Here is a 22,968-nt window from a genome sequence, read left to right on the forward strand (position 1 = left end):
AGCTGCATCTGCATCCCTGGCAGTGTCCAAGGCCAGGCTGGACGAGACTTGGAGCAACCTGGTGCAGTGGAAGGTGTCCCTCTTGGAACTGCATGAGCTTTAGTGTCCCTTCCACCCACACCTTTCATGAGCCTGTGAGAGGACTCAGCTTTATTCCTATCCCTCCATAACAAGAATTCCTGCAGGAACACTGCAGCAGCAGGATAAGTAGGAAGGGCTGGAGCTGGAGATGGTTTATCCATCACTTTGGTTTCTGAGCCAGCAGAAGGCTCTCACACAGGGAGCCCCAGTTCCCATTCCGGGTCTGGAAGCGGAATGGCACAGTCCTGGAATGAAACAAGAAAGTCCTCACTTGTCCCAGAGCATTCCCAAATGGCTGCAAGGACAGGGATCAGTGCGTGCAGCAGTGGGGTGTGATGGAGCTGTTTGAAACAGCCCCTTTTGCTTCCTGGAGCCCCATCGAAAGGGGGTTGCCTTTGCAGGCCCGGATCTTCTGCCTTATATCCCATCTCCAGCTCCCCTCTGGCAGGTTAAAGCCATTCCCAACGTCCTGTCCCTACATCCCTTGTCCAAAGCCCCCCTCCAGGTCTCTTGGAGCCCCTTTAGGCACTGGAGCTGCTCTCAGCCTGCCTCCAGCGCAGCAGCTCCGTGGCCTCCTCTGGAATTGCTCCAGCCGGAGATCAGGTTCCCAGTCCTCAGGTGTGTGCAGGTCCCTGCTCCCAGGGACACAAACAGGTCTGGGAAGGGTAATTCTATCTCCTAAAGAGCTGGTTTCAGTGTGTAGACCTGTGGGATCGTGGCAGGACCCTGGAACAAGGGACAAGGGGATGATCCATGCTCATTCCTGCTCTTCCATGTGCAGTGTGACCCCGTGGCAGCACTCAGACTCACAGCCATCAGTGTGAGTGCTTCTTCAAGCACCCCTGTCCCCCCCTATGAACAGGGGCTTTGCTTCCCTCTGGCAAAGGGAGCTGTTTGCAGGAGGCCGGGAATGTGGGACAGCCTCTGGAGCGTGTTCCGTGCTCCGGGATCATCTCCTGGCTCTGTGCACCTTCCTTGCTCCGACCTGGCCTTGAGCACAGCGTCAGCTTCAAGCTTAGAAGCCAAGGAACGCGTTAGCCTAGAGATAAAGCTGTCCTTCTGCTTCCAGACCTCTTGGGAATGGGACACGGGCATGTCCCGGCTTTTCCATAGCTCCCATGCTGCCACTTTGCATCTGGAATGGGAGCAGGCATTCAGTGCCCTGGAGCCAGAGCGGGAGGGAGGGATGCTCATCAGCTGCACCCCAAACAGGGTGTTGAAACGCCAAGCAGAGGCAGGGCTCCCAGCCTCCCACAGCGATATGCATGCCGGCCTTGGAATTCCAATGGATGGGGGGGTTTGCTGAGCGCTCCTTGGGGCTGGAATGATTTGAGCTTGGACACAGGGACGTGGCCTTCAGGAGAGGGGAAGCCGGTGCCAGGGAGCGTGTCACTCTGTGCGTCCAGAAGGTGCTGCTGTGGATGCACAGCTCCAGGACATGCCGTTTGGGATGCGGGCTCGCGCTCCTCATGCTCTTTGGGAAGCGGGAAGCTCCCCTCTCCTTTCCTAAAGAGCGTTTGGGGCTTAGGCTGAGGTTCCACTAATCCAAGTCAAGGCGATTCCAGACAGCCCAAAGCATCTGCCTGCGGGAAGCTGGTGGTTTCTATGGCAGTGGGGGTTAACGGAGGAGGGATTTACACCGGGAATGCTCTCCAGTGTTACTGTGCCCTTCCGAGCACCTTCTCCCAGTGTTTGAGTACAGTTAAGGCCGGCTGGAAAGCAAACAATGGGATCAGCAAAGGGTAGAATGGATACAGGCAGGGAAAAGAGTTTCAACCCCTTCCCTGTTTTGGCTGACAACACACAGCAGTGTCCAGTGAAGGTTTCTGTATCCCTGCAGATGCTATTCCTAGGAAAACGGGGAGGAAATCCCAAAGGATCTGACCCAGAGAGGATTTGTGTTAAGGCATTAACTTAGCTCCTTTGGCTGATGTGCTCTTCGTGGTCCGGTCACTACTAGGAGCAGTTTTAACGTCAGGATGAGGGACGAAGCCATCCCCAAGCTCCCAGTGTTCCCCACTGGGGACTTAAGGCCCAGCGAGGAGAAGCCCATCCTTGTGTCCGTACCAACGGGACTTGGGAAAGGAGCAGCAGTGAAACGTGGAGCTGCAGGCACTGCGATGACGGGAGCAGCCCCCCTCTTGGGCAGGAGGACGAGGGAATGAGGAGGGATACAACCCTCTGTTGGGGGGATTCCAGAGGGAACCCCTCTGCCTTTCCGGGACACCGCTGTGACGGGGAGCACACGGAGTGGGGCGAGGAAGGCCCCGTGAGTAACCCCATCGCTCGTAGCTTACAACCACATGCTTTACGACATAACTACACCAGGCAGAGCCGCTGATGGGAGACATCCGTGAGGACAAAGGCCTCCCACGCTGTACTTTAGCAGCCTGCCATTTTGGCTCACGGCTGGGCAGAGGTCAAACCCACCCTTCCTTCCTGCCTTGCCTCCTTTTCCTCCCTTTCTCTCCAGAAAGAGGGCTCTCCCGTTCCCTTTGCCTCTGTGGGGCAGGCGCCAGGCCCAAAGATACCCGCACGGAGCTTGGAACCGGAGGAGCTTTAAGGTCCCCTCCAACCCACAGCACCGCATGGGTCCGTGTGTGACTGGCGGAGCTTGCTGAGCAGGAGGTGTGGGGGCCAGGGGAGGCCACAGCTCAGCCCCCCCATAGCAGGGCCGCTCTCTGGGCGCGCCAAGGGCTTTGTGTCGGGGGGCGCTGGCACCGGCTCCGTCCCGTGCCGCTGCCTCCACGTGGCTTCGCCGACGCAAGCGCCGCAGGGATCAATGGGGGCCCTGGAGAGGCGTAAACGGGGCTGAGAGCAGCGGCAGCGCGGGCTGGCGGCGGGGGGAGCACCGTGCGCTGCGACCGGGGCACGGGCACCGGGACCCCTCGGCCGCGGCCGCACCACGGCTGCCGGGCCGAGCCGGGTAGAACCGAGCCCAGCCGATCGGAGGCGATCGGATCCGAACCGAGCCCAGCCGATCGGAGCCGAGCCGAACCGAGCCGGGCTGGGCCAATCGGATCCGAACCGAGCCGGGCCGATCGGAGCCGGGCCGATCGGAGCCGAACCGAGCCGGGCTGGGCTGGGCCAATCGGATCCGAACCGATCGGAGCCGAGCCGGGCTGGGCCAATCGGATCCGAACCGATCGGAGCCGAGCCGAGCTGGGCCAATCGGATCCGAGCCGAGCCCAGCCGATCGCGGCCGATAAGAGCCGAGCTCCCCCCGCCTCCCCTCCCCTCCCCACAGCGCCCCCAGGCCCGGCGGTGCCCGCGCGGGGCGGGGCGGGCCCTGAGGCGGCGCCGCCCCCCCGCTTTGTGCCGTGCTCGCGCTGCCGGTGCCTCCCGCGCCCCAGCCCGCTCCGGCCGCCGCCGCCGCCGCCGCCGCCTCAGGGCCCGCCGGGAGCGCGCGTTCCCGTGGCCGCGCTGCGCCTCGGCCGCTGCCGGCGGGAGCGCGGGCGGGCCCCAGCGCCGCCCCTGAGCGGCGGCCCCGGGCAGCGCCGCCCCCGGCCGCAGCCTTCTTCCCCCCACCCCCCCCCCCCCGCGGGCCAGCAGGCAGCGGCGGCGGCAGGAGGAGGAGGAGGAGAAGAAGGAGGAGGCGGTGGCGGGCGGCGCACCTGGGCCGGGCCGGCCCCGCGGAGCCCCCGGTGGGGAGCGGCTCCATGGCGACCGCGGCGGTGGAACCGGTCTACGGGCTCTCGGAGGACGAGGTGAGGCGCGGCGGGGGCGCGCTCGTGTCCCTTCGTGTTTGTTTGTGTGCGGGTTTGTGCGCTCGTGTGTGTTCGTGTGCGCTCGTGTGTGTTCGTGTGCGTTCGTGTGCGCTCGTGTGTGTTCGTGTACGCACGTGACGCGCCCGGGAGCAGCGCCGGGCCGGGCCCGCCCGCGCTCGCCGCCGCCGCCATGGCGGGGTTGGGGTCCGCGGTTCTCCCCCCCCCCCCCCTTCCCTCCCGGTGCGGGCGAAGGTCGAGGGTCGGTCCGGGCCCTGCTCGCCCCGCCCCGGCCCGTGCCCGGCCGCAGCCGCGGGCGGGGGGAGCCGCTGGCCCCGCAGGTGCGGGGCGCGGTGCCCGGCGGCCTGCGCCGGTCTCCGTTCAGGTCCGTTGGATGCCGTTGCCCGGCGGGGGCATGGCCGTGCGGGGCAGAGCCCCGCGGGAGGCCCGGGCTTTGTTTCGGGCTGCGCTTTGCGTGTGTTCGCTGTTAGCATCAGGTTGTGGTCACGAATCCCAGTGGGAGATGGCGGGGGTAAGGACGCAGGCTTCCTGTGGGATCCGCGGTCAGGATGGGGAGCAGCAAATCCTAGCCCAGAGGACGGTGGAAGCTGCCAGACGATCTGATTGCCTGTTGTGTTTGAGCAGCGCCGAATGTGGCTGTGCCATCGAATTCCTATTGGGAAGGAGGTTCTCTGCTTGGAGTGGGTGTTTTCCTGCGGGGGGGGGGCGGTGTTCGTTCTGCTTCTGTTGGTTTCTGAGAGCTGCTTTAAGGGAGGGGAGAGGAGAGGAGAATCCGTGAAGCCTTCCCTCCCTGCTTGTTCCCTGCCTGGCGGCTCGCTCTGGCCAGCTTCCATGGGCAGGAATGCTGCAGGTAGCCTGGGAATGCTGCCCGGGGCTGAAGGAGCAGCAGGTCCTGTGCTATGGGCCAGCGCTGGGGCACCCACCCTGGGAGCTGTGGCTGTCCCTCGAGGGGGGGGGGGGTGGGGCTGCTGGCTCTGAGTGTGCTCCCGGGTATCTTTTGTCCCTGCCTCCTTCCTCAGCATCTGCTGCTGCCCGCACGGAATGTTAAGGAGCAGGCAGGGCTGCAGAGCAGGGAGCTGGTGTCTCCACCGTGGTTCCATGGCGTGAATGCAGCCATGAGCACCCTTCCCCTGAGGAGCAATTGGGGGGGGGGGGTGTCCTTGTTCTCCCTGTAGCTCCCCGGGGGTGCTGGAAGCATCCCGGAGCAGAGCAGAGCCAGCTACAGACACAGCAGGAAGAGGGTGGAAGGGAGGGGAAAGAGGAGGGCAGGGTGTGGGGAAGCGCAGGGGTGGCACCGGCGCTGTTGTTTCAGTACAGCAACACCCTGAAACCGCTGTTGAAAGGTGCAGCGAAGGAGGGGAGTCCCTGGGGAAGGTGTTCAAGGGGGACACGGAGAGCAAGGCAGGTCCACTGCACCCCAGTGGAGCTCGGTATTCCCAAGGGACACCTTCAGTGGGGACGTGTGCCCTGCTGTGGGGTGATGGGCGCCGTGGGCCTTCCTGACCCAGCCGTGCGTTGACTGCTGCCAGTTACAGCAGGCAGGTCCTCCAGAGCCTTCACGTGGTGCCGGGGTCCCCATCCTTGAGGATGGGTAGCGTTGGACGCGTGGGATGTGGTGGGAGCAGATCCTGAGGTCATTTTTAGCCTGGGATGCAGCTCTCCTTGACATCAGTGGGGGATTCTTGGGAATGCAAGGTGGAAGATTCCCTTCCTGTGCCTTTGGAAGATGCTTTCCAGCCTGGAAGCTGGAGCACAGCTCTGGCTGCGGAAGAGCTCTCTCCAGTTCCAGTTCTCTTTCTGAGCTCCATTCACCTGCCAGGCCTTGCACTTGGATCCCCTGGAATTCCCAGCTTCCTCCCGAGTCGTGCTTCCATTCAGTCGAGCTATCCCGAAGGAGCAGGAGGGAGGATTGCACCTGCCTTCAAAGAGGGAGCTCTGCAGGCCCTCCCTGCAGCTTAACCTCCATTGGCAGCCTCGCTCCTGCGTGCGTTGGAGATGGGAGGTGAATCCTGGAGGATCCCATCCCTCAGCCTCCGGCTTTGGGGCAGCAACAGGGCAAGGGGGAGCGGCTTTCACGTGCCACATGGGATACAAGCACCTGGGGCTTCCCATCCCGGGCAGGGCTTGGAGCAGCGGGCTCCAGTGGAAGCAGTTCCCCAGGGATTCCTCGCTCCTGGACGTTGTCTCCTCCTCAGGACCCGGCGCTCACGTTCCCGAGCTCTCCCGCGTGCCTTTGGGTGCGTCCAGGCCCAGTTATCCCTGTGCTTCCTGGTTAACTGGGACTGGGGCTCCGGGAGCTCCTCCTGCCCGGCCGGCGCAGCCATAGCGCCGGCTCTGCGTGCTTGGGAAGCAGGGAGAGGGGAAGTGATGGGTGGCATCGCCTCGCGGGGCAGAGCCAGGCGCTTCTGCTGCGGTGCTGCGATGGCAAGCCATGGGAGTTCCGCGTTTGGAGTGCGCTGGCTTCCAGGGGTAGCACGGGAGCCTGGGAATGGGGCTCAGAAGGTGGAACCGGGGGAACTTCAAGGTTCCTTCAACCCAGGGCCGTGATCCGACCGCGTTTCGGCCGCTCAGCGTTCCCAGGATCCGTATTACGGGCTGGCCGTTGGAGGGCACTGTGTGCTGGTGAATGCAAGCTCCGGGTTAGCCTGCTTCTGCGGGGATGCCGTTTTCCTGGGAAGGAGGCGTGGAACGAGCCCGGCATCCGCTGAGCAGAGCCCTTGTGCGGCTGCAGTCGCCTCCGTGCCGGCTTCCCCGGGGAATTGCGTGCCCGGGCTTTGTTTTGCAAACAGGAGCGGGCGGGAGGGGAACGCCGAATGAGCTCAGCTGGGAAGGCCGGAGGAGGGCTGCTCGCAAGGGACGCGGCGCCGGGCCGGGGGGGATGGCTTTAAGCTGCTAGAGTGGAGGCTGAGGTGCAGAGCCCCGATCCCAGAGGAGTAGCTGGGGTTGGGACCGCTTGTTTGATTCAGCCCCGAGCTGGAATCCTCTGGGCTGTGAACAGCAGGAGGCATGGAGCAGCCGTCCCCTTCAGAGGCGTTGGCCTGCTCACGCCTGCGGAGTTCCGACCTCCTGGGATCCCCTCGGTTGAAGGACCCCATAGGGCCCCCATGCACGAGCCCAGGTCGCTCCAGGCCACATCCCAGCTGGTGGCTGCGCGTCCAGGGCTATTTGTGCTTACCCACAGCTTCCCCCGTGCCATCCCTGGCCCTTCAGCCCTGCGTGCGGGCAGGACGCTGCGGGTTTGTCTCCCCTTTCTAGGACCTGGGCACCTTGCGTTACCGGGGGAAGTCTCCGGAGCTCCCAGCAGGACGGGAGGAGCTGCTCCGGGCCTCGGTGTGGGGCAGGGGTTGGTGTTCGAAGGCAGGCGGCTCTAGGGGAGGTGTTCCCATTGGAACTGGCTGAGTCCCTGCGGGAAGGTCCAGGGCCTTCCCACCCATCAGTGAGCAGCTCAGAGGCTGGAGGGTTCTCCTGGGCTTGCTGAGCCTGGAGCGGGGCTGGAGCTGCTGCCTGTGACTGATCCTAAAGGGGTTCTTCTTCCTGAGCAGTCTTCCAGTCGTCTGGAATGATGTGGATTCAGTGAAGGGAAGCAGGGAAGAGTTTTCTGCCCGCACTGAATGGGTTTTAGGAGGGAAGGCCAGGATGGCCGCATCCCACCTTGATGCTGGGAGGAGATTGCATCCATCAGCACTGAGGTATCGAAGCCTTCCCGTCGGTGGGAATGCCGCAGGAGGCCCGCGTGCCAGGGAAGCTGGGATGGAGACACCATTAAGTACAATTGCCTCTTGGCATTCGAGGAATGACTCGGGAATACTGCTCGGGAGAGGTTTCCTTGTGCTTCAGCTCAGCCTTTAGCGCCACTGGGCAGTAGAGCGGCTTCCTTGGGGGTGAGCAGAGTGGAAGAAGGCAAAGTCATTCCCAAAGGTGGGAAGCTTCAGTGGTTAACGTTCATTGGGCCCCCTTTACTCCACCTTTGAGCCTACCCGTCGCACTGGGAGGGGATCCCTCCCCATCGCTTGGCTGGGAATGGTTCATCCCCGAGGCTGGAATCCTTTGGGATGGGAGCTTAGGGTCAGGGCTGCCTCCGGAGGTGCTGCTGAGGAGCTCATCCGGAGCCACACCTGCTGGAGACAGGAGGCTGCGGCAGTGCCCGAGCAGCGTGGTGGCCCTGGAGGGCTGGAACTGCGGCAGGACCATGGATTCTTAACGGTCCCTGGGAGGTCTGGCGTCGCTTCTGGCTGGGTAACGGGGTGATTCACGCACCAGAGCGCGGGGAACGTGGAGCCGCGCATCCAGCTTCACGGTGGCCTGGTTTTGCTGGTGCGTCTGCACAGGGACGGTCCGTGGACAGCAGGGGAAAGCCCCGACGGTACGTCAGGTCAGGAATGCTGCTCCCGCCGCAAGGCTCCGGGGGTGCTCGTGGTCCACAGGCACTGCAGCTCCGACGAGGGATGGATTGCGGTTACATAAAGATGCTCCTGGCAGCAGCTGACACGCCGTTGGCAGCCGGGGGAAGAGGAGGCTCCGTAAAGGGAGCCCTTTAGAGCAGCTCCGGTGCCGAAAGGGGCTGTGGGAGACCTGGAGAGGGGCTTTGGCCAAGGGCCCGTGGGGTTTGGGCTTTGGCTTTGGCCACGTAAGAGTTCCTTTATGGTCCCAGCCCTGGGCACGTGCGCCAGGATCTCCTCGACAAAGCTTTGTTCCTGTGCTCAGCAGCCACACAGAAGATGCTTTCCCTGCTGCCAGGCAGGATTAAACCCTTCCCTCGGCTTCTCCGGAGGGAGGCAGGTGGAGTTTGCCTTCAGGAAGAGCATCTCCTATAGGATCCCAGCCTGCTGGGCCTTGGAGGAGGCGGCTTCCCGTGGTGCTGGGGCTGCGGTGAGAGCTCCGGATGAAGGCGGTTGGGCCCCGCTGTCCTTCCCTCGTGCTTTGCCTGCCTGTGGGCAGTGTCCCAGAGGGAGATGTGGGCTGGCCCCTCGGAGCAGGTTAAAGCCATTGCCCTTGGCCTGGCCCTGCATCCCTTGCCCACGTTTCCCATCGCTCCTTCGGGCGCTGGAGCTGCTCTAAGCTCTCCCCTTGAGCTTCTCCTCACCCAGCACCCCAGGTCCTGCTCCTCGGGCTGCTCCATCCCATCCCATGTCTGGCGCACCGGGAGCTCTGTGTGCCTGCAGTCCATGGGTATCCGTGACCCGGGGCAGAGCCCTGTTGTCCCTCCCCTTCCAGGCTCTTTGCACCCAAAGCACTGCCTCCGAGCTCCCTGCTCCCTGCGGCGTTCCCACCACCCTGGCAGTGGAAAGTTACCTGTGGGGCCTATCTGGGGCCGCCATCGGAGCGGCAGGGCAAGGCCATGGGGCTGCCCTCCCACCCCAGCCTTGGGCTTCCGCGTCCCGGGCTCCGTGTGCGGTGCTGTGCCCCCCGCAGCGTGGGTGCTGAACCCCTTCGTGCGGCTCTAAACCGGCCGGGGGGGTCCTGTCCTGGCGCCTGCGGAATTCCCGGTGGGAATGTGGAGTTAGAAGGCGGAGGTGTGAGTTGCAGGCCTGGGGTTGGAGCACAGCTCTTGTGGGTTGGGGGGTGTGGAGTGAGTGAGCTGCTGCTGCCGGGTTTAGGGGGGCCTTTGGGCGAGGCATGGAGCAAGGGGGAATGGCTTTAATCTCCAGAGGGGAGGTTGAGGTGGGATACCGGGAAGCTGGTCCCTGGGAGGGTGCTGGGGCACTGCAATGGGAGATGCCCCATCCCCGACAGTGTTCAAGGGGCTCGGAGCAAGCTGCTCGAGTGGAAGGTGTCCCTGTTGGAACCGGATGAGCTTCCAGGTCCCTTCATCCCAGAGCATCCCCTGGCTCTACGGTGCTCGTGCTTTGTCACCTCTCAGCCCCACTGCTGGCTCTCTGGGGAAGGAATCCCACGTTCCCCCATGAGAAACCCCTTTGGACCACGTGAAGGAATAGCAGCTCTTCCAGGGCGGATTTCTGTGTCGTTTCTGACCCTCCCCATCTCAACCCCCTCGGATGCAGGCACCAAACCCGTGGCCCCATTCCTGCTACCTGGAGCGCAGGGCTGCAGGAGAAAGCTGGGGGGGAAAGGGAGTTGTTCCCTGACACGGCTCCAAGGAGCAGGCTCAGGTTACTGGAACTCAACCTCACCTCTTGCACTTATCGGGGTGGAACCGGCGCCGGTGACTGCAGAACCTGTTCCTGGGCTTGGGGGCTGCTTTGTGGAGCAGAAAGAAACGGGCTGGAGGGGGGGAAAAAGGGGGTGAAAGCAGCGTTTATGGTGTTAGAACGTGGGGCTCCGGTTGGTGTCCCTTACCGGGGTGTTGGTACCCTTAGCTCTGGTGTCCTTCACCCTGAGGGGAGCTGGATGCTCTTCACGGTCGGGTTCAGGCTGTACTTCAGCAGGTGAAGTGAGCGTCTCCTTCCAGGAGGTTTTCCTTCAGGCAGGAATGCTGTCTGAAGGCTGCGACTCGTCCTTCTGGTGCCCGCAATGAAGGAGAGAATGGATCTCAACCCCCTTTTCCTTCTTGTTGGCAGGAGGAGTCTCGTATCCTGAGGGTGAAGGTGGTGTCCGGCATTGACCTGGCCAAAAAGGACATCTTTGGGGCCAGGTAGGTGTTACCCATGGGCTCCTTCATGTACACAACCAGAGCAAGGATGCTCTGGAATGGCTCGGTCACAAAGGTGATGAGAGGCCCTGGACTTGCTTACGGGGACATTGTCTATGGGCAGCGGGTGGGCTCCAGGCCTGCCCTGTCCCTGCACCGCGAGCCCTTCTCCATCTGCCTTGGCTCCACAGGGCACTGAGGAGCAGCTCAAGCTTTGGCAGTGCCCAAAACGCCCCCCCCACCTCCCCCATGCAGGACCAGGCTGGGAGCCCTCTTGCTCCCGGGCGCATCCCAGGGCTGCATCCATAGTGAAAGCACTCATTCTGCGTGCTGGAGCGGGCTCCCTGTGGGTCTTCCCTTGGTGCTGCTTCCCAGCCCATCATTAGCTCAATTTAAACCTTAATTGGGGGGGGGGGGGGGGAATTGGCACCAGAGCAGTGAATTTGGCAGCAAACCCACGTGCAGAGCATGGGAACACAAAGGCTTTGGGTTTCGCTCCCCACGTTTGCTGCTGACCCTAAGCAGGGGAGGAAGCAGCTTGGATGGAGGTGGCAGCGTCCCAGGGCAGGCTGGCGGGGGGCTCGGAGCAAGCTGCCCTGGTGGGAGGTGTCCCTGTTGGACCTGGATGGGTTTTAAGGTCCCTCCAAGCCAGCTGGTTCCGTGATTCCATGACTTGGGTTGCTTTGTTCCCACTTGGGACCCAGGAAAGCTGCTGCTCTGCTGCCCTCGCCTTCCAGCCCAGGGAGTGAGTGCTCGTTGTGGCTGGAGGGTGAACAAAGCTGGAGTCGCGTTAGCAGGAAGCTGCACTTGTCATGACATCAAAGCATATTATGGGTTGCCTCCGGGGTTGTGGCTTTCACCTGCTCTTTCCCTGGAGCCTGCAAGGCGCAAATCCTCTCTGCTCCCATTGCCTGGCTCCCGCGGGCACCAGGGGCTGTTCTCAGTCCCAGCTGCGCTGCCTGGGGAGCAGGGCTGCTGGAAACGGGGCTCCCTGCTGGAATCCACGTGGATTCTGAGCCTGGCCATTGGCAGGGGCAGGAGGAGCGCAGGGGCCGGCGTCCCCGGCAGCAGTGTCCGTGTGTCCCCGGAGGTGGAGACCCCTCCAGTGCCTGCATCCCGCGGAGCCTCGGGACGGGATGGCCGTGGCTCAAGTAGGAGAGAGGTCGGGTCCCTGCTGGGCTGCTTTGTGGCCTTGGGAACGGGAAGGTCGGGGCAGCGCCGCGCCTGCTCCGGCCCTCCTCCGTGTAGCTGCTCCCTTCACCCGGATCCCGTGTGCTTGGGATGCTTTGGGTGAGCGTCCCTGCAAACCCGGGATGTGTGAGGGGAAACCGGGCTTTTATTGCTGTGAGCCTGGCCGGGCGATCCCATAGGCTTTGGGGTGACCCCCCCCACCCCGTGGGTTCCTGTGGCCCCAGGTAGCTGGTGATGGATGGGGAATGTCAGCCCCGTTTGCGGGGAAGAGGGGAGGGGGTTGTGGCAGCAGAGCTGGGGGAAGGGAAGGAGCCCCCCTGGGAGCTGCCTCAGCTCCAGGCCGAGCTGTTCCCTGCTGCCCCGAAGGAGGGCTCTCTTTGGGGTGGCATCCGCAGCACTTTGCGCTTCAATGCGAGCTCCAGGGCAGTGGGAGCAGCCTCGGGCAGGTGTTGGGATGAGCAGGTATCCAGCCTGCGGGTAACAGCTTGGCTGGGGTGGATACGAGCCTGGGGAGCAGCGGTCGGGGCGGGCAGCAGAGGGCCCCAGAGGAGGGATGGCCGCACCTCCCACCCCGGCCTCCTTCGGCAGGGAAGCGCTGGGCTCCGGGCCGGGGCTCCCCCGGTCCCGAGGGATTCGTTGGGCTTGCAATGGAGTCGCCACGGGGGGAGCTGGGGACGGGGCTGCGCCCGCAGGTACCCGGGTGCAGGGGGTCCCTAAGGGGGGGTGAGGAAGGAGGAAAAGCCGCGGCTTCCTGCCTGCTTTGCCCTGCCCTGGCTCCCGTGAAGCTGACCCAGGTGGGACGGGGGTGATGTGGGGGATGTGGGTGGTGCTGTGGGTGAAGATGTGGGGGATGCTGTGGGGGATGCTGTGGGTGGTGTGGGTGATGCTGTGGGTGACGTGGGTGATGTGGGTGACGCTGTGGGTGATGTGGGTGACGCTGTGGGTGATGTGGGTGATGCTGTGGGTGGTGTGGGTGATGCTGTGGGTGACTTGGGTGATGTGGGTGACGCTGTGGGTGATGTGGGTGACGCTGTGGGTGACGCTGTGGGTGACGCTGTGGGTGATGTGGGTGATGCTGTGGGTGACTTGGGTGATGTGGGTGATGCTGTGGGTGATGTGGGTGACGCTGTGGGTGATGCTGTGGGTGATGTGGGTGATGCTGTGGGTGACTTGGGTGATGTGGGTGACGCTGTGGGTGATGTGGGTGACGCTGTGGGTGATGTGGGTGACGCTGTGGGTGATGTGGGTGATGCTGTGGGTGCCATCGCAGTGCAGCTCCCTGGGGTGCTGTGTCCCAGGCCCCAGACCGCCAGGATGCTGCTGCTGTTGATGGGAAGAGGAGCAGCAAGGAGCAGGAGCCCTTCCGTGGGCGAACCCGGTTTATGTGGGGCAGGACAAAGGGCCCGGCTCCGAGGCGGTGCAGTACCGGGGCTGGGGTGGGTGTCTGGGTAAGCAAAGGGCAGGAATGGGGCGGAAAGGGACAACATGGGGTGTGTTCAAAGGAGCAGGCAAGGAGGAAGGGGCTGAGCCGCAGTGACCCCCGTGGCGTCCGGCCTGGGGCAGCCAGGCCTGTTCGGTGCCGGGAGCAGCGCAGGCCCCGGGGTGCTGAGGGCAGGGTGCGAGCCCTCCATGGGGGTTCTTTCCCCCCCTCCAGCCCTGCGGGAGCCCAGCACCTCAGGCTTGAGGGCAGAGTGCAGGATTGCAGCCCTGGGATGCTCCCGTTGGCACCCTGACACCAGGTTTCCTTTGCTGCCTGCCCTATTGTCTGATCCTGTGGTGGGAGCCGTGGGGAATTCCTGCTCCGTTCCCAAACTGGGGCTGTGGACCAGCTGCGTTGGGTTGGCTTCGGGCTGGCTTTTAGGGCTTCGGGCACTGGGGGGAGTGGGAAACAGCGGGATGGAGGGAGCGATGCCCAGAGAGCCTCTGTCAGGGCGTTCCCTACACAGCAGCCTCCGGGAAGAGCGTTTGGAAGGAGCGAGCGGGACAATGGACTGCAAGGGAAGGGGTTTGGGGCTCCTGGGGTACAGCCGGAGCGAGGAGCTGCAGCGTTCCCTGCGGCTGATTCCTGCCTCTTTTCCCTCTTGCAGCAGCAGGAATCGGGAATTCCGCCAGGGAAAGCGGCTGTAGGGCTTGTTACTTGCAGCAGCGTGTTACTGCTCTTCACGCAGCTGTTTTCAAGCGTCCCATCCTAACCTTATTCAGTGGGACTGGGGGCTTTGTTTCCATCGTCGCTTTGGATCCGTACATCACTGGGATTCCTTAGTGCCGGGGGCTGGAGCTGGAGGAGCTCGAAGTCCCTTCCCACCCAAACCAGGCTGGGATTCCATGAGTCAGCTCCCTATAGCTCGGGAATAGAGGGAGGCACGTGCCTTAGGGGAGGGGGGCTGGCTTCAGCTTGGAGCAGCACTGGAATGAAGTGGGTTGAAGGGTGTTTTCTGTTTCAGTCCCCGTTCTGTTTCATTCCCAGGGGTTAAGGCAGGGCTTTTCTGGTGTCCTCCACCAGATCCCAGAGGGAAAGGGGGTTTCACGGCCGCCCCTCGTTGCGTTCACTGGTGGTTTATGACGTTGGTGCCTTGTAGGAGGCCAGTTCAAGGGGGTCACTCCTAGCAGTGGGCGTTGTACAATGACTCCTCGTGCCACTGCAGGGAGGCTGAGTCCGTGCATCCCTTTCAGTGGACGCCCTCTTGGCCCCGGTGACCTTGCTCACACTGGGTGCCTTCTCCGTCCCCCATGCAGGAAGCCTTTGGAGCTTGCTTCCTCCTGGCTGTAAGCCCTTGGGCTCCTCGTGGCGTAACCGGGCTGTCCCGGGAGGTGGCTGGGGGTTAAGGGCCAGGCATAGCAGAGGCCGCCCAGCTTGGTCCTCTTGAGTCCCATTGGAAGTGCTTCCCCAGGACAGTAGCCTTGGGAACGCCGCAGGGCTGGCTCCTGTTCCCTGGCGTTGCACCTTAACCGCCGCCGTGTCTCTTGCAGCGACCCGTACGTGAAGCTCTCCCTGTACGTAGCAGATGAGAACAGGGAGCTCGCTCTCGTGCAGACTAAAACCATCAAGAAGGTAGGTGTGGAACTCCTTTTTATGTCCCCTCCCTTTGGGAACGGGAGGGGTCAGCAGCATCCTATAACCTAACACCGCCCTCGCTGTCAGTATCGGGGCTCCAAGGGGTTTGTAGAGGGTTTACCTTGTTCTGCTTCAGTTGAATGTACTGGCAGGGAGGAAGGGGTTGAGGCCTCACGGAAGTGCCTTCCAGAAGGCCGAAGGAGCTGCACTTTCCCCTTTTCCTCTCCTTTTGCATCGCTGGCACAGCTCTCCGATGGCTGTCCTGCTGTCCATCCGCATGGAGTGCTTCCTTGCAGCCAAAGGCATTGAACGGCAGTATCGGGGAACTGAGTCGCTTTAAAGCAGCATCCTGGGCACGAGGAGGAGTCCCCTGTGGCCACGTCGGGGTGCTCAGCTGACAGCCAAGGCTCTCCCTTGCTGCTCGAGCACCCCGGAGCCAGCGTGTGCTGTCAGCTCTGCCAGAGGATGAGGGAAGGATCTGGCACGCAGCCAGGGAGGACGTAGCAGAGTTGGGTTTAAACTGGCCCACGGCTGAATTGCCCCATTGCTCATCGGGGCTGTAATCTCTGTGCTTTATCAAGGTACCATTTCATGCCTCAGCTCCCTGCAGATTGCAGTCTGGCTGCAGGTTTAGGGCCGGTTGTTAATACCTTCCGCAGGAGAGAAGGAACAGGAAATCACCTTTCCTTTCCTTCTCTTTCCCGGTCCATTTACACTATAGGTACGTCCTCCTCGTCCTCCCCTTGCCCGGGGGTTTTCCCCCTTCACGTGGCTCCAGATGAGCCTTGAGAATGCAAAGCCTTCAGGTTTGCTTTGTGTCACTTCTCAGGGATGTGCCTTTTGCTCACAGAATCCTATTTATACTGAGCAGCTATTTTGGGCTCCGCTGACTCAAGTGGCCTCCTACATTTGGTTTACTCAGTAGAGAGTTTCTCCCTAACTTAATGGCAGTTCCCCCCCCCCCCCCAGGTCTTCATGCCACGCTCCTCTCTCCCTTTTCTCCCTAAGGAGTCAGCACTTGGAGCAGATCTAACGGCATCAGGGTATATAAACGTGTTGATTTCCCTTTGCAGACCCTGAATCCAAAATGGAATGAAGAATTTTACTTCCGAGTGAGTTGCCTTTTCCTTTACCATCATTAACCCGAGTCCTCGCTACTTAACCTGAAAGGTGCTCGTCCTGATGCCATTGCTCTGCTGGAAGCAGAAATCAGCATCAGGCTGAGCAGGAACGGGCCGTTCCTCTTACTTAGGGTTAACTCATCTGCCAAATGCCACATTCCCTTCACTGGGCAATGTGGTTTTAGCAGAGCATCGTTTGCTGGGCCTTGGAAATGTTAATGCCATGGCAAATAACGAGGGGTCGTTCCAGAGCTCTGTGGAATTAGCATTGCAGGAACTAATAAAACCCAAATGGAGAGAGGGGGGACGGGAAAAGCCGTTCCTCTTGGCCTTTTATGTGCTCAAAAGGTCAAAATGGGCCCTTTTGGAGCTTCTCTCTACTCTTGCTTCAAGTGAAACCCCTGTTTAGAACATCCTGACCCTGTTTCTGTGTCCCCCCAGGTGAACCCAACCAACCATCGGCTCCTGTTCGAGGTGTTTGATGAGAACAGGCTGGTGAGTGCTTGTCCTGCGTGGATCTGGTGAGAGCAGCACATCGAAAAGTGGCTTTGGGGCAGTGAGGGAAGAAGTGCAGGTGGAGGCATGAAAAGGCTCTGCTTGGGGCCTGGCAGGCATGAACCAACGTTAACCCATCCGTTCTGAGGTGGAAACCTCATCATGTTGGTCCTGGGGCTTCACTCCAAGCAAGTCCCAACCTTTGGTCCCTTAGGAAGCAGCTCCCTCAGTGTCTCCTGGTCCCTTCTGCATCCCTTTTTCGGGGTGTGCTGGCCAGAGCTGCTCCTTGGACTCACGGGGGGAGGTTTAAGGTGATGACAGCGCTCTCTGTTAGCGGTTTCGGCTCTCTGCCATGCACACCGGTGGTGGTTTCAGCCTGGAACTTCATTGGGTGGTGCAGGAGCTCTTGTAGGGAGCTCTACCAACATCTTCCTGCTTCTTGCTTGTGCTGTGCTTCACTACGTAAGGTTTGCACACAGGCACACGCGGAGTGAGTAGCGCTGGCAGGTTATGTATGCCCCGTGCTGGTGGCTGGCTCTGCAGTACTTGGTGTGGGTTTCAGCACAAGAGCTTTGGTTCTTCTTCCCGTTCCCAAAGAAGCAAGGCACTCGCAGCCTTTGCCATCCGTCTGCATGGTCAGATAGGGAATACGTGATGCCAGAGGGTCTGTGTCCTTGGATTTGTCTGGGAAATAAGGAGAAACTAACTCGCAGCGCCTGTGCTTCTGGAAGGGAGCGCCCCAGCGCTGGTGCTGTGGGGCAGCCAGTCGTGCTTCTCCTCTTGCTGGCCCATAATCCACCTCACACAATAGGGAATTGTGCTGGCTCTTGGCAGCTCCGCGGAGCTTTGGGCTCCCAGTCCTCTGCTGGCGTTGGAAAAGCACCTGCTTCCAAAGGGAGCCTGCAACGAGCCTCCACCTTAAAGCCTCGGAGCCGCTGGGGAGCGTGACTGCCGTGAAGCCCCCTCGGAGCACCGAGTCTGCTCATGCCGGCCGTCGCAGCCCTGCTTCCAGCCCTCAATTCCCCCCTGGAGCCAGGCCAGGAGCGGGCAGGGCTTCCTGCGCGGTGTTAAAGAGCAACGAGGGCAGCAGCCGTCCCTGCCTTGCCTGGAGGAACCTGGAGCAGCCCCTTCTTCCCCCGGCCTCTTCCGCCCTGCTGCTGGGGTGAGGAAGCTTTGCCGGGCATCCCAGCGTGCTCCGTGCTGGAATTCTGCAGGATTCGAGGCTGCTGGAGCCCGCGGGGGAGCTGTGGCTGAGTCACGCCGGGAGCGCCGCGCACGCTGGAAGCGGAGCCCTGCTCTCCTCATCCCAAAGCACGGAGCTCGGAGGGACTTCTCCTCGTCCGCATGGAAAGGCTCAAGTTCAGCATGGAACCCAAGGGCTTTGGGTGTCGCTGAGCCCCAGGGAAGGAGGGGCGGGGGCTTGGGTTTGCCAGCAGCTGCTTCCCTGATGGAAAAGCAGCAGCTGGGAAGGGGCCGGCCTCATCCCGAGCGAAGCAGGGAAAACAAACCCCCCCCAGCAGCTTAGCTGGGCGCGGGGCACGCAGCCCCACGTGACAGCCCCCGTCCTACCCCGTGGGCCGCGCCGCACGGGCGCTCTGCCCCCCGGTCGTGCCTGGAATGCCGCCGGGGCTATGCGTGCTATCCGGCGCTCGCGGGGCCGCAGTGCTCCGGGGGCAAGCGGCCGGGCAGATGGGCCCCTCGCTTCTCGCCTTGCCTTGTAGCCGGGGCCCCCGCCCGCGAGGGCACCGAGCATGGCCCAGCGCCTCCGCTTGCACTTCGCCTCGGCCCGCAGCAGCACGGCCCCCGAGGCGGAGGCGCTGGCCCCGGAGACGGGAGCGGATCCCTTCATGGCATCGCGGAGGAGCATCCCGCGGCTCCCGGGCACCGCCGCGCCGCCCACCCGCAGCTCCTCCGTGCGCATCTCCCTGCAGCGCGCGGCTGCCAGCGGCCCCGGGGAGTCTGCTCCGGGGTGTCCCGAGGAGGCGCTTCCCTGCAAAGCCCCTGCGAGAAGCCGCCCTTCTTCTCCGGAGGATTCCCCTCCCCGGCTGCTGGAGGCCGTGGGGCGAGGGATTAACGGAAGCCTTTGCTGTCCTCGCCGGGGGTTCCAGCCTCTTCCTCGCGAGCAGCAGGGCGAGGATGCTTCGGCTCTAGCCGTCGGCGGTGTGAGGATCCGGCATCGGGCTTCCGGCGCGGATGTGCCTCGGGTCACCCTGCTCCCCTTCGCTCCTGAGCCTGGAAGCGCCGTTCCCGAACGCCGGCGCTGGTCCCTGCAGCATGTGCCCGACGCGGGAGCGACGGCAGGGAAGCAGCTCTTTGTGCTCCAGCTGCAGCAGCCCCCCACGAGCGGGCCGGGAGGGGAGCACAGCTTTGGCTTTACCGGCACGAAAGGGGACAGGCTGGTGCGGTACCCGCGGATCCGGCTGGAGGGGAGCCCTGCCCACCCCATCCTGCCCGCGGAAGGGAAGCCTGGCGATGACGGCTCCGCTTCGGAAGCGCACGGGGACGGCCCTGCCGCCTCTCCCGGCCCGAAGGAGCGGCTTCCTCGGGGATGCCTCTTCAGGATCCGGCCGGAGCAGAAGCACTTCCGCATCCTTGTCAGCCGGGCTCCTGAGGAGCAGGAGCCTCCCGCCCCGGCCACCACCGCAGTAAGTACAAGGCGGAGTAGCGCGTGAGTAGAGAGGGGCGGCGGGCGCTCCGTGCTCAGTGCTGGAATGTTCTCCATTGCCCGGGAGCAAGGCAGGAATCCTCTCCGCTTCCAGCGTCCCGTAACGTCGCTCCCGTTCCTGCTTACGTCCAGTGGAGTATTTCGAGATCCTCATGTCACCCCCCCCGGGGCTGGATTCAGGCTTACATCAGCTGGAAAGACTCTGGCAACTCGGATGGCAACTGGAGCGGTGGGCATGGAGCTGGTGGGAACGGGCATGGAATTGCCTGCGGGATGTGTGCGTGTGCTCCTCGTGGCGCTGCAGCACGGAGGCCCTGCCGTGACTCTGCAGCTTTCCCAGGGAAAAGCTGCTTGGCGCCCTGTTACTCCGGCGTATCCGCGTGCTTAGCGCGCAGTGGATGCATGCCGGGAGGAGGGAGGCACAACGGATCCCTAAGGATTCGGGTTTCGGGGGTCAAAGGAGCAGTCAGTCCCTCCCCAGGCCTCCCGTTAGGCTCTGTGGCGGAAGGAGTGGGTAGCGCCATTCCTGCCAGCAGGAAAAGCTGGAATGTGGGAATTCCGTGGCTGCAGCCTCCCGCCGCTCCCAGGTGTTCGTGAGCTTTCCCATGGCTCCTCTCTGCCACTGGAGCAGGATGTATTCCATTACAGAGCCGGAGAAAATCCGCCGGGAAGCCCGAGCTCCCCCCCAGGAGGGAAGGATTTTACGTGGGAGCCCTCGTTGCAAGCGCTTTTGGCTGCGATCGGCCGCGGAGCGTGTGCGTGCTGTGGCCCCGAACAAGCGCTCCCGTTGTTTGGAAGCTGGGAGCTGGAGCCTTGGGAGCCACTTCCAAACTCTCGTGTGTCACCGCAGCGCGGGAGGGAGCCGACAACGGCCTCTTTGTGCTCAGGGGATTACAAAGGGCCCTAAGAAAGTGGTGGGGCCGCGTTCAGGGAGCGGGCAGCTCTCAGCCTGGGGCTCGCCCTGCTCAGTCCCTCCCTTAGGAATGCTGTGCTGGAAGAGATCGGCTCCAAGCGATCCGCTGGGAGGGAAAGCACTGGGATAAGTGGGGTTCGGGTGGAACTCGCCGTGTCCCAGAGTAGTTTGAGTTGGAAAGGACCCTAAAGCTCATGCAGATCCGTAGGGATACCTTCCACTAGAGCAGGTTGCTCTAACGTGGCCTTGAAGCAGGGATGGGGCAGCCCCAGCGTCTCCATTCGCCCCATCCCGGTGTCCCAGGAATGGCTTCATCCGCTTCCGTGTTGCTTGGCGTCGATGCTCGTGCCTTTCTGAAGCCAGGGCAGGGCAGGGTTGGAGCTTCCAGAAACGCGGGGAGCGCAGGCTGGGATTCTTTGGGATACAGGGTGCTGCTGTTCCGTGTCTGACCCGGGGAAGGCAGTGCGGGTTGCTGCGGTTCAGAAGGGAAGGAGCAGGAGCATCTGTGGTGGCTCGCTGATACTTGAGGTTAGGCAGGAGCAGGTCGAGGTGGATGGGATGCAGGTAGCCGTGGAGTCCCTGAGGTGCTGGGAGCGCTGAAGGCATTCCTGCTCGGCTGCGAGCTTCCTGGCTGCATAGGGTACTCACAGCATCTCTCCTCGCGGGATACATCGGGTCCCTCAGGCTCGGGGCTCCTCGGTGCAGCTGCACTCTGTTTGTCCGTGGGGATACACGTGGCTGTGCCCTGGGCATCCCTTGATGGTTTTTTGCACGGGAAGCAGGGTTGTTGGGGTGCTGTAATCCCAGGAAGGCTGGGGTTTGATGTTACACTTCGTGCCGTGCCGTGAGGAACGCGTAGGCTTGGCCTGGGAGCCGCAGGATGCACGTCCTGGCATTCCCGGCGTGGCAGGGCTGCAAACAGGCAGCAGGTTCTTTGGGAATCGCTGGAGTCATCCCTGACCTCGTCTCCCTGGCGCGCACTCGGCTTTGGGCTGCTTTAGGACATGGCTCGTCAGGTACACGCTGAGCAAAGCCATCGCTGCTGTTGAGTCCTTCCTACCTCATCTGCTGCCAAAATGGCATTCCCTTGGCTTTCCAATGCATTCCCAGTCCAGGTGAGTCACAGACTCCATCGTGTTTGGGTGAGATGAGCGCAGGATAGGTACTATGGCATCATGTGGGGTGAGTAACCATCCCATACATCTTGATCCCGTGGATTAGCAAGCAGGGTGGTGGTTCCTCCCCCGGTGTGGGGCTGGTGCCATGGATGAGGACAGGGACCGTGGCCTGCGTGGCCTGCGTCCGTGTGTGCTACGGGGCTAACTCCGTAGTGGCAGTGAGCAGATGGATGGGACCTGTTTCTTTGGAGGCTTTGTTGAGCTCCTGTTCCTGGCAGGCTTCGTCTCTGCTCATCTCTCCTGTTCCTTCTGTTCCGTGGTGGCCAGGAGGTATCACGTGTAGGTCCCTGTGCTCCTCAAGGTGGCAGGCACGCATGGGTGACGAGGCCACCGCACCCACCTTCAAGCTCCCATAGATCTTGGAGACCTGAAGGGCTCTCTTTATGCTGCCACCTCCGTGGCTGTGCAGTGGGCATGGGCTGTAGTTAGGGGTGGAGCTCGTCCCTTGCTTGCCCCCGTGGGAGGCGGATCCCTCCCTCCAAGGGAAGGGGATGGGGAAGAACCCGCAGGCGAGTGGCGGACGTGGGCTCGGGTGGTGCTGAGCCAGCGGGGCCCTCCCAGCCCCTGCTGCCCGGGGGCTGGGGCAGCGTTCAGCTCTGCTGGCTCACGGCTCCTTTCTGCCTTCTTTGACAGACCAGAGACGACTTCCTGGGTCAGGTGGATGTGCCCCTCAGTCACCTCCCGGTAAGGCGCTGCCCTGGCCTCATCTCCCTCCTCCTCTTAGGTCCCGTTTTCCCATAGGAAGTCCACTTGCGTATTCCTGAAGCATTCCCGGCGTTGCCTTAGAGCTGAAGGCGAAACACCGGGGGTTGGGAGGGGTGGGATTCCTTTAGCAGGAGGGCTGGTCGGTTGGTTTGAGGAGGGGGAGATGTTTCCTCTCTTTGCTTTTGTGTCCGGAGCAATGGAGGGATTCCAGGCGTGAAGCTTGTCCTGGAGCTCCGCTTGTCCGGTTTTCCTGGCAGCTGGAAGCACGGTGGCAGCCTGGATTCATGGGGATGGGGCTCCCTGCTTCCATAGCTGCGTGGTGGCACTGGTGGGCACGGCTCCCAGCGTTGCCACCCCATCTGTGGTGTGAACGTTCCTCAGGTGTCTCCATCCTTTAATGTCCCGTTCCCTTCTGTGCTTCCAGACGGAAGACCCCACCATGGAAAGGCCCTACACCTTCAAGGACTTCCTGCTCAGGCCGAGAAGGTGAGGAAGGGGAGAACTGTGTGGTGTAAACTGGGTCTTACTTAAGGTTTGCTCTCTGCTGCTGCGGAAGGGCCGCTGCCTGAGCTGGGTCCCCTTGTCTCCTAGCCACAAGTCCCGCGTAAAGGGCTTCTTGAGGCTGAAGATGGCCTACATGCCCAAAAACGGTGGCCAGGAGGATGACAGCAGCGAGCCAAGGGATGACTCTGAGGTAAGGCTTAATCCTGGGGTAGCGTCCCCCTTACGAGAGGTTGAAGGAGGGTTGTAGCAGAGGAGCTTGTCCTGTTTGGGGGGGGTTATGCTGCAGTACCTGTGAGCTTCAGAACCAGCAGCTCCCCGCTGAGGGAAGCAGCAGAGACCTCCTTTAACTGCTTTTCCTCGTCTCCCAAGCACGGATGGGATGTGGTGGATTCCAGTGAGTCGGCCTCTCAGCGCCAGGAGGAGTTACCGCCGCCGCCGCTGCCTCCGGGCTGGGAGGAGAAGGTGGACAACCTGGGCAGGACTTACTACGTCAACCACAACAACAGGACTACTCAGTGGCATCGCCCGAGCTTGATGTAAGTGGGAAAAGCCTGCCTTGGAGTTCCGTGGAGCGCTGTTAAAGGCACGCTGCTCACTCGGGAAGGCGTGGAGCCCGGGTTTGGTGCCGTGCCATGGATCCGAAGGTAGACTTCCGTCATGGAAGAGCTTCCTCAGATGTGCCCAAGTCCGGATAGCTTCAGGGAAGAGCGACCGGGGCTCCCCCGGCCCCGTGTACGCGTGGATGC

The 22,968-nt window shown here is 62.4% G+C and overlaps 1 protein-coding gene across 7 annotated transcripts in view; it reads left to right on the forward strand.

Moving 5' to 3' along the window:
• Positions 1 to 3,657: 3,657 nt before the first annotated feature.
• Positions 3,658 to 22,968, forward strand: part of NEDD4L (NEDD4 like E3 ubiquitin protein ligase) — a 43,127-nt gene continuing 23,816 nt past the window's right edge. For 6 of the 7 annotated variants that reach the window (XM_061478886.1, XM_061478889.1, XM_061478887.1 and 3 more), the window contains exons 1-9: positions 3,658 to 3,788; positions 10,325 to 10,398; positions 14,557 to 14,638; positions 15,715 to 15,753; positions 16,204 to 16,257; positions 21,647 to 21,697; positions 22,143 to 22,204; positions 22,310 to 22,412; positions 22,592 to 22,758. In XM_061478886.1, coding sequence (XP_061334870.1) covers positions 3,741 to 3,788; positions 10,325 to 10,398; positions 14,557 to 14,638; positions 15,715 to 15,753; positions 16,204 to 16,257; positions 21,647 to 21,697; positions 22,143 to 22,204; positions 22,310 to 22,412; positions 22,592 to 22,758 — 680 coding nt within the window. In that variant the 5' untranslated portion in view covers positions 3,658 to 3,740. Of the gene's footprint in view, positions 3,794 to 10,324; positions 10,399 to 14,556; positions 14,639 to 15,714; positions 15,754 to 16,203; positions 16,258 to 21,646; positions 21,698 to 22,142; positions 22,205 to 22,309; positions 22,413 to 22,591; positions 22,759 to 22,968 lie in introns of all 7 variants that reach the window. The other variant, XM_061478893.1, reaches the window with a different exon arrangement.

The sequence above is a fragment of the Pezoporus flaviventris genome, unplaced genomic scaffold, assembly GCF_033815535.1.
Source record: "Pezoporus flaviventris isolate CSIRO_AGI_PZ_B2104156 unplaced genomic scaffold, CSIRO_AGI_Pfla_v1 ptg000132l, whole genome shotgun sequence".
Lineage (NCBI taxonomy): Eukaryota > Metazoa > Chordata > Aves > Psittaciformes > Psittacidae > Pezoporus > Pezoporus flaviventris.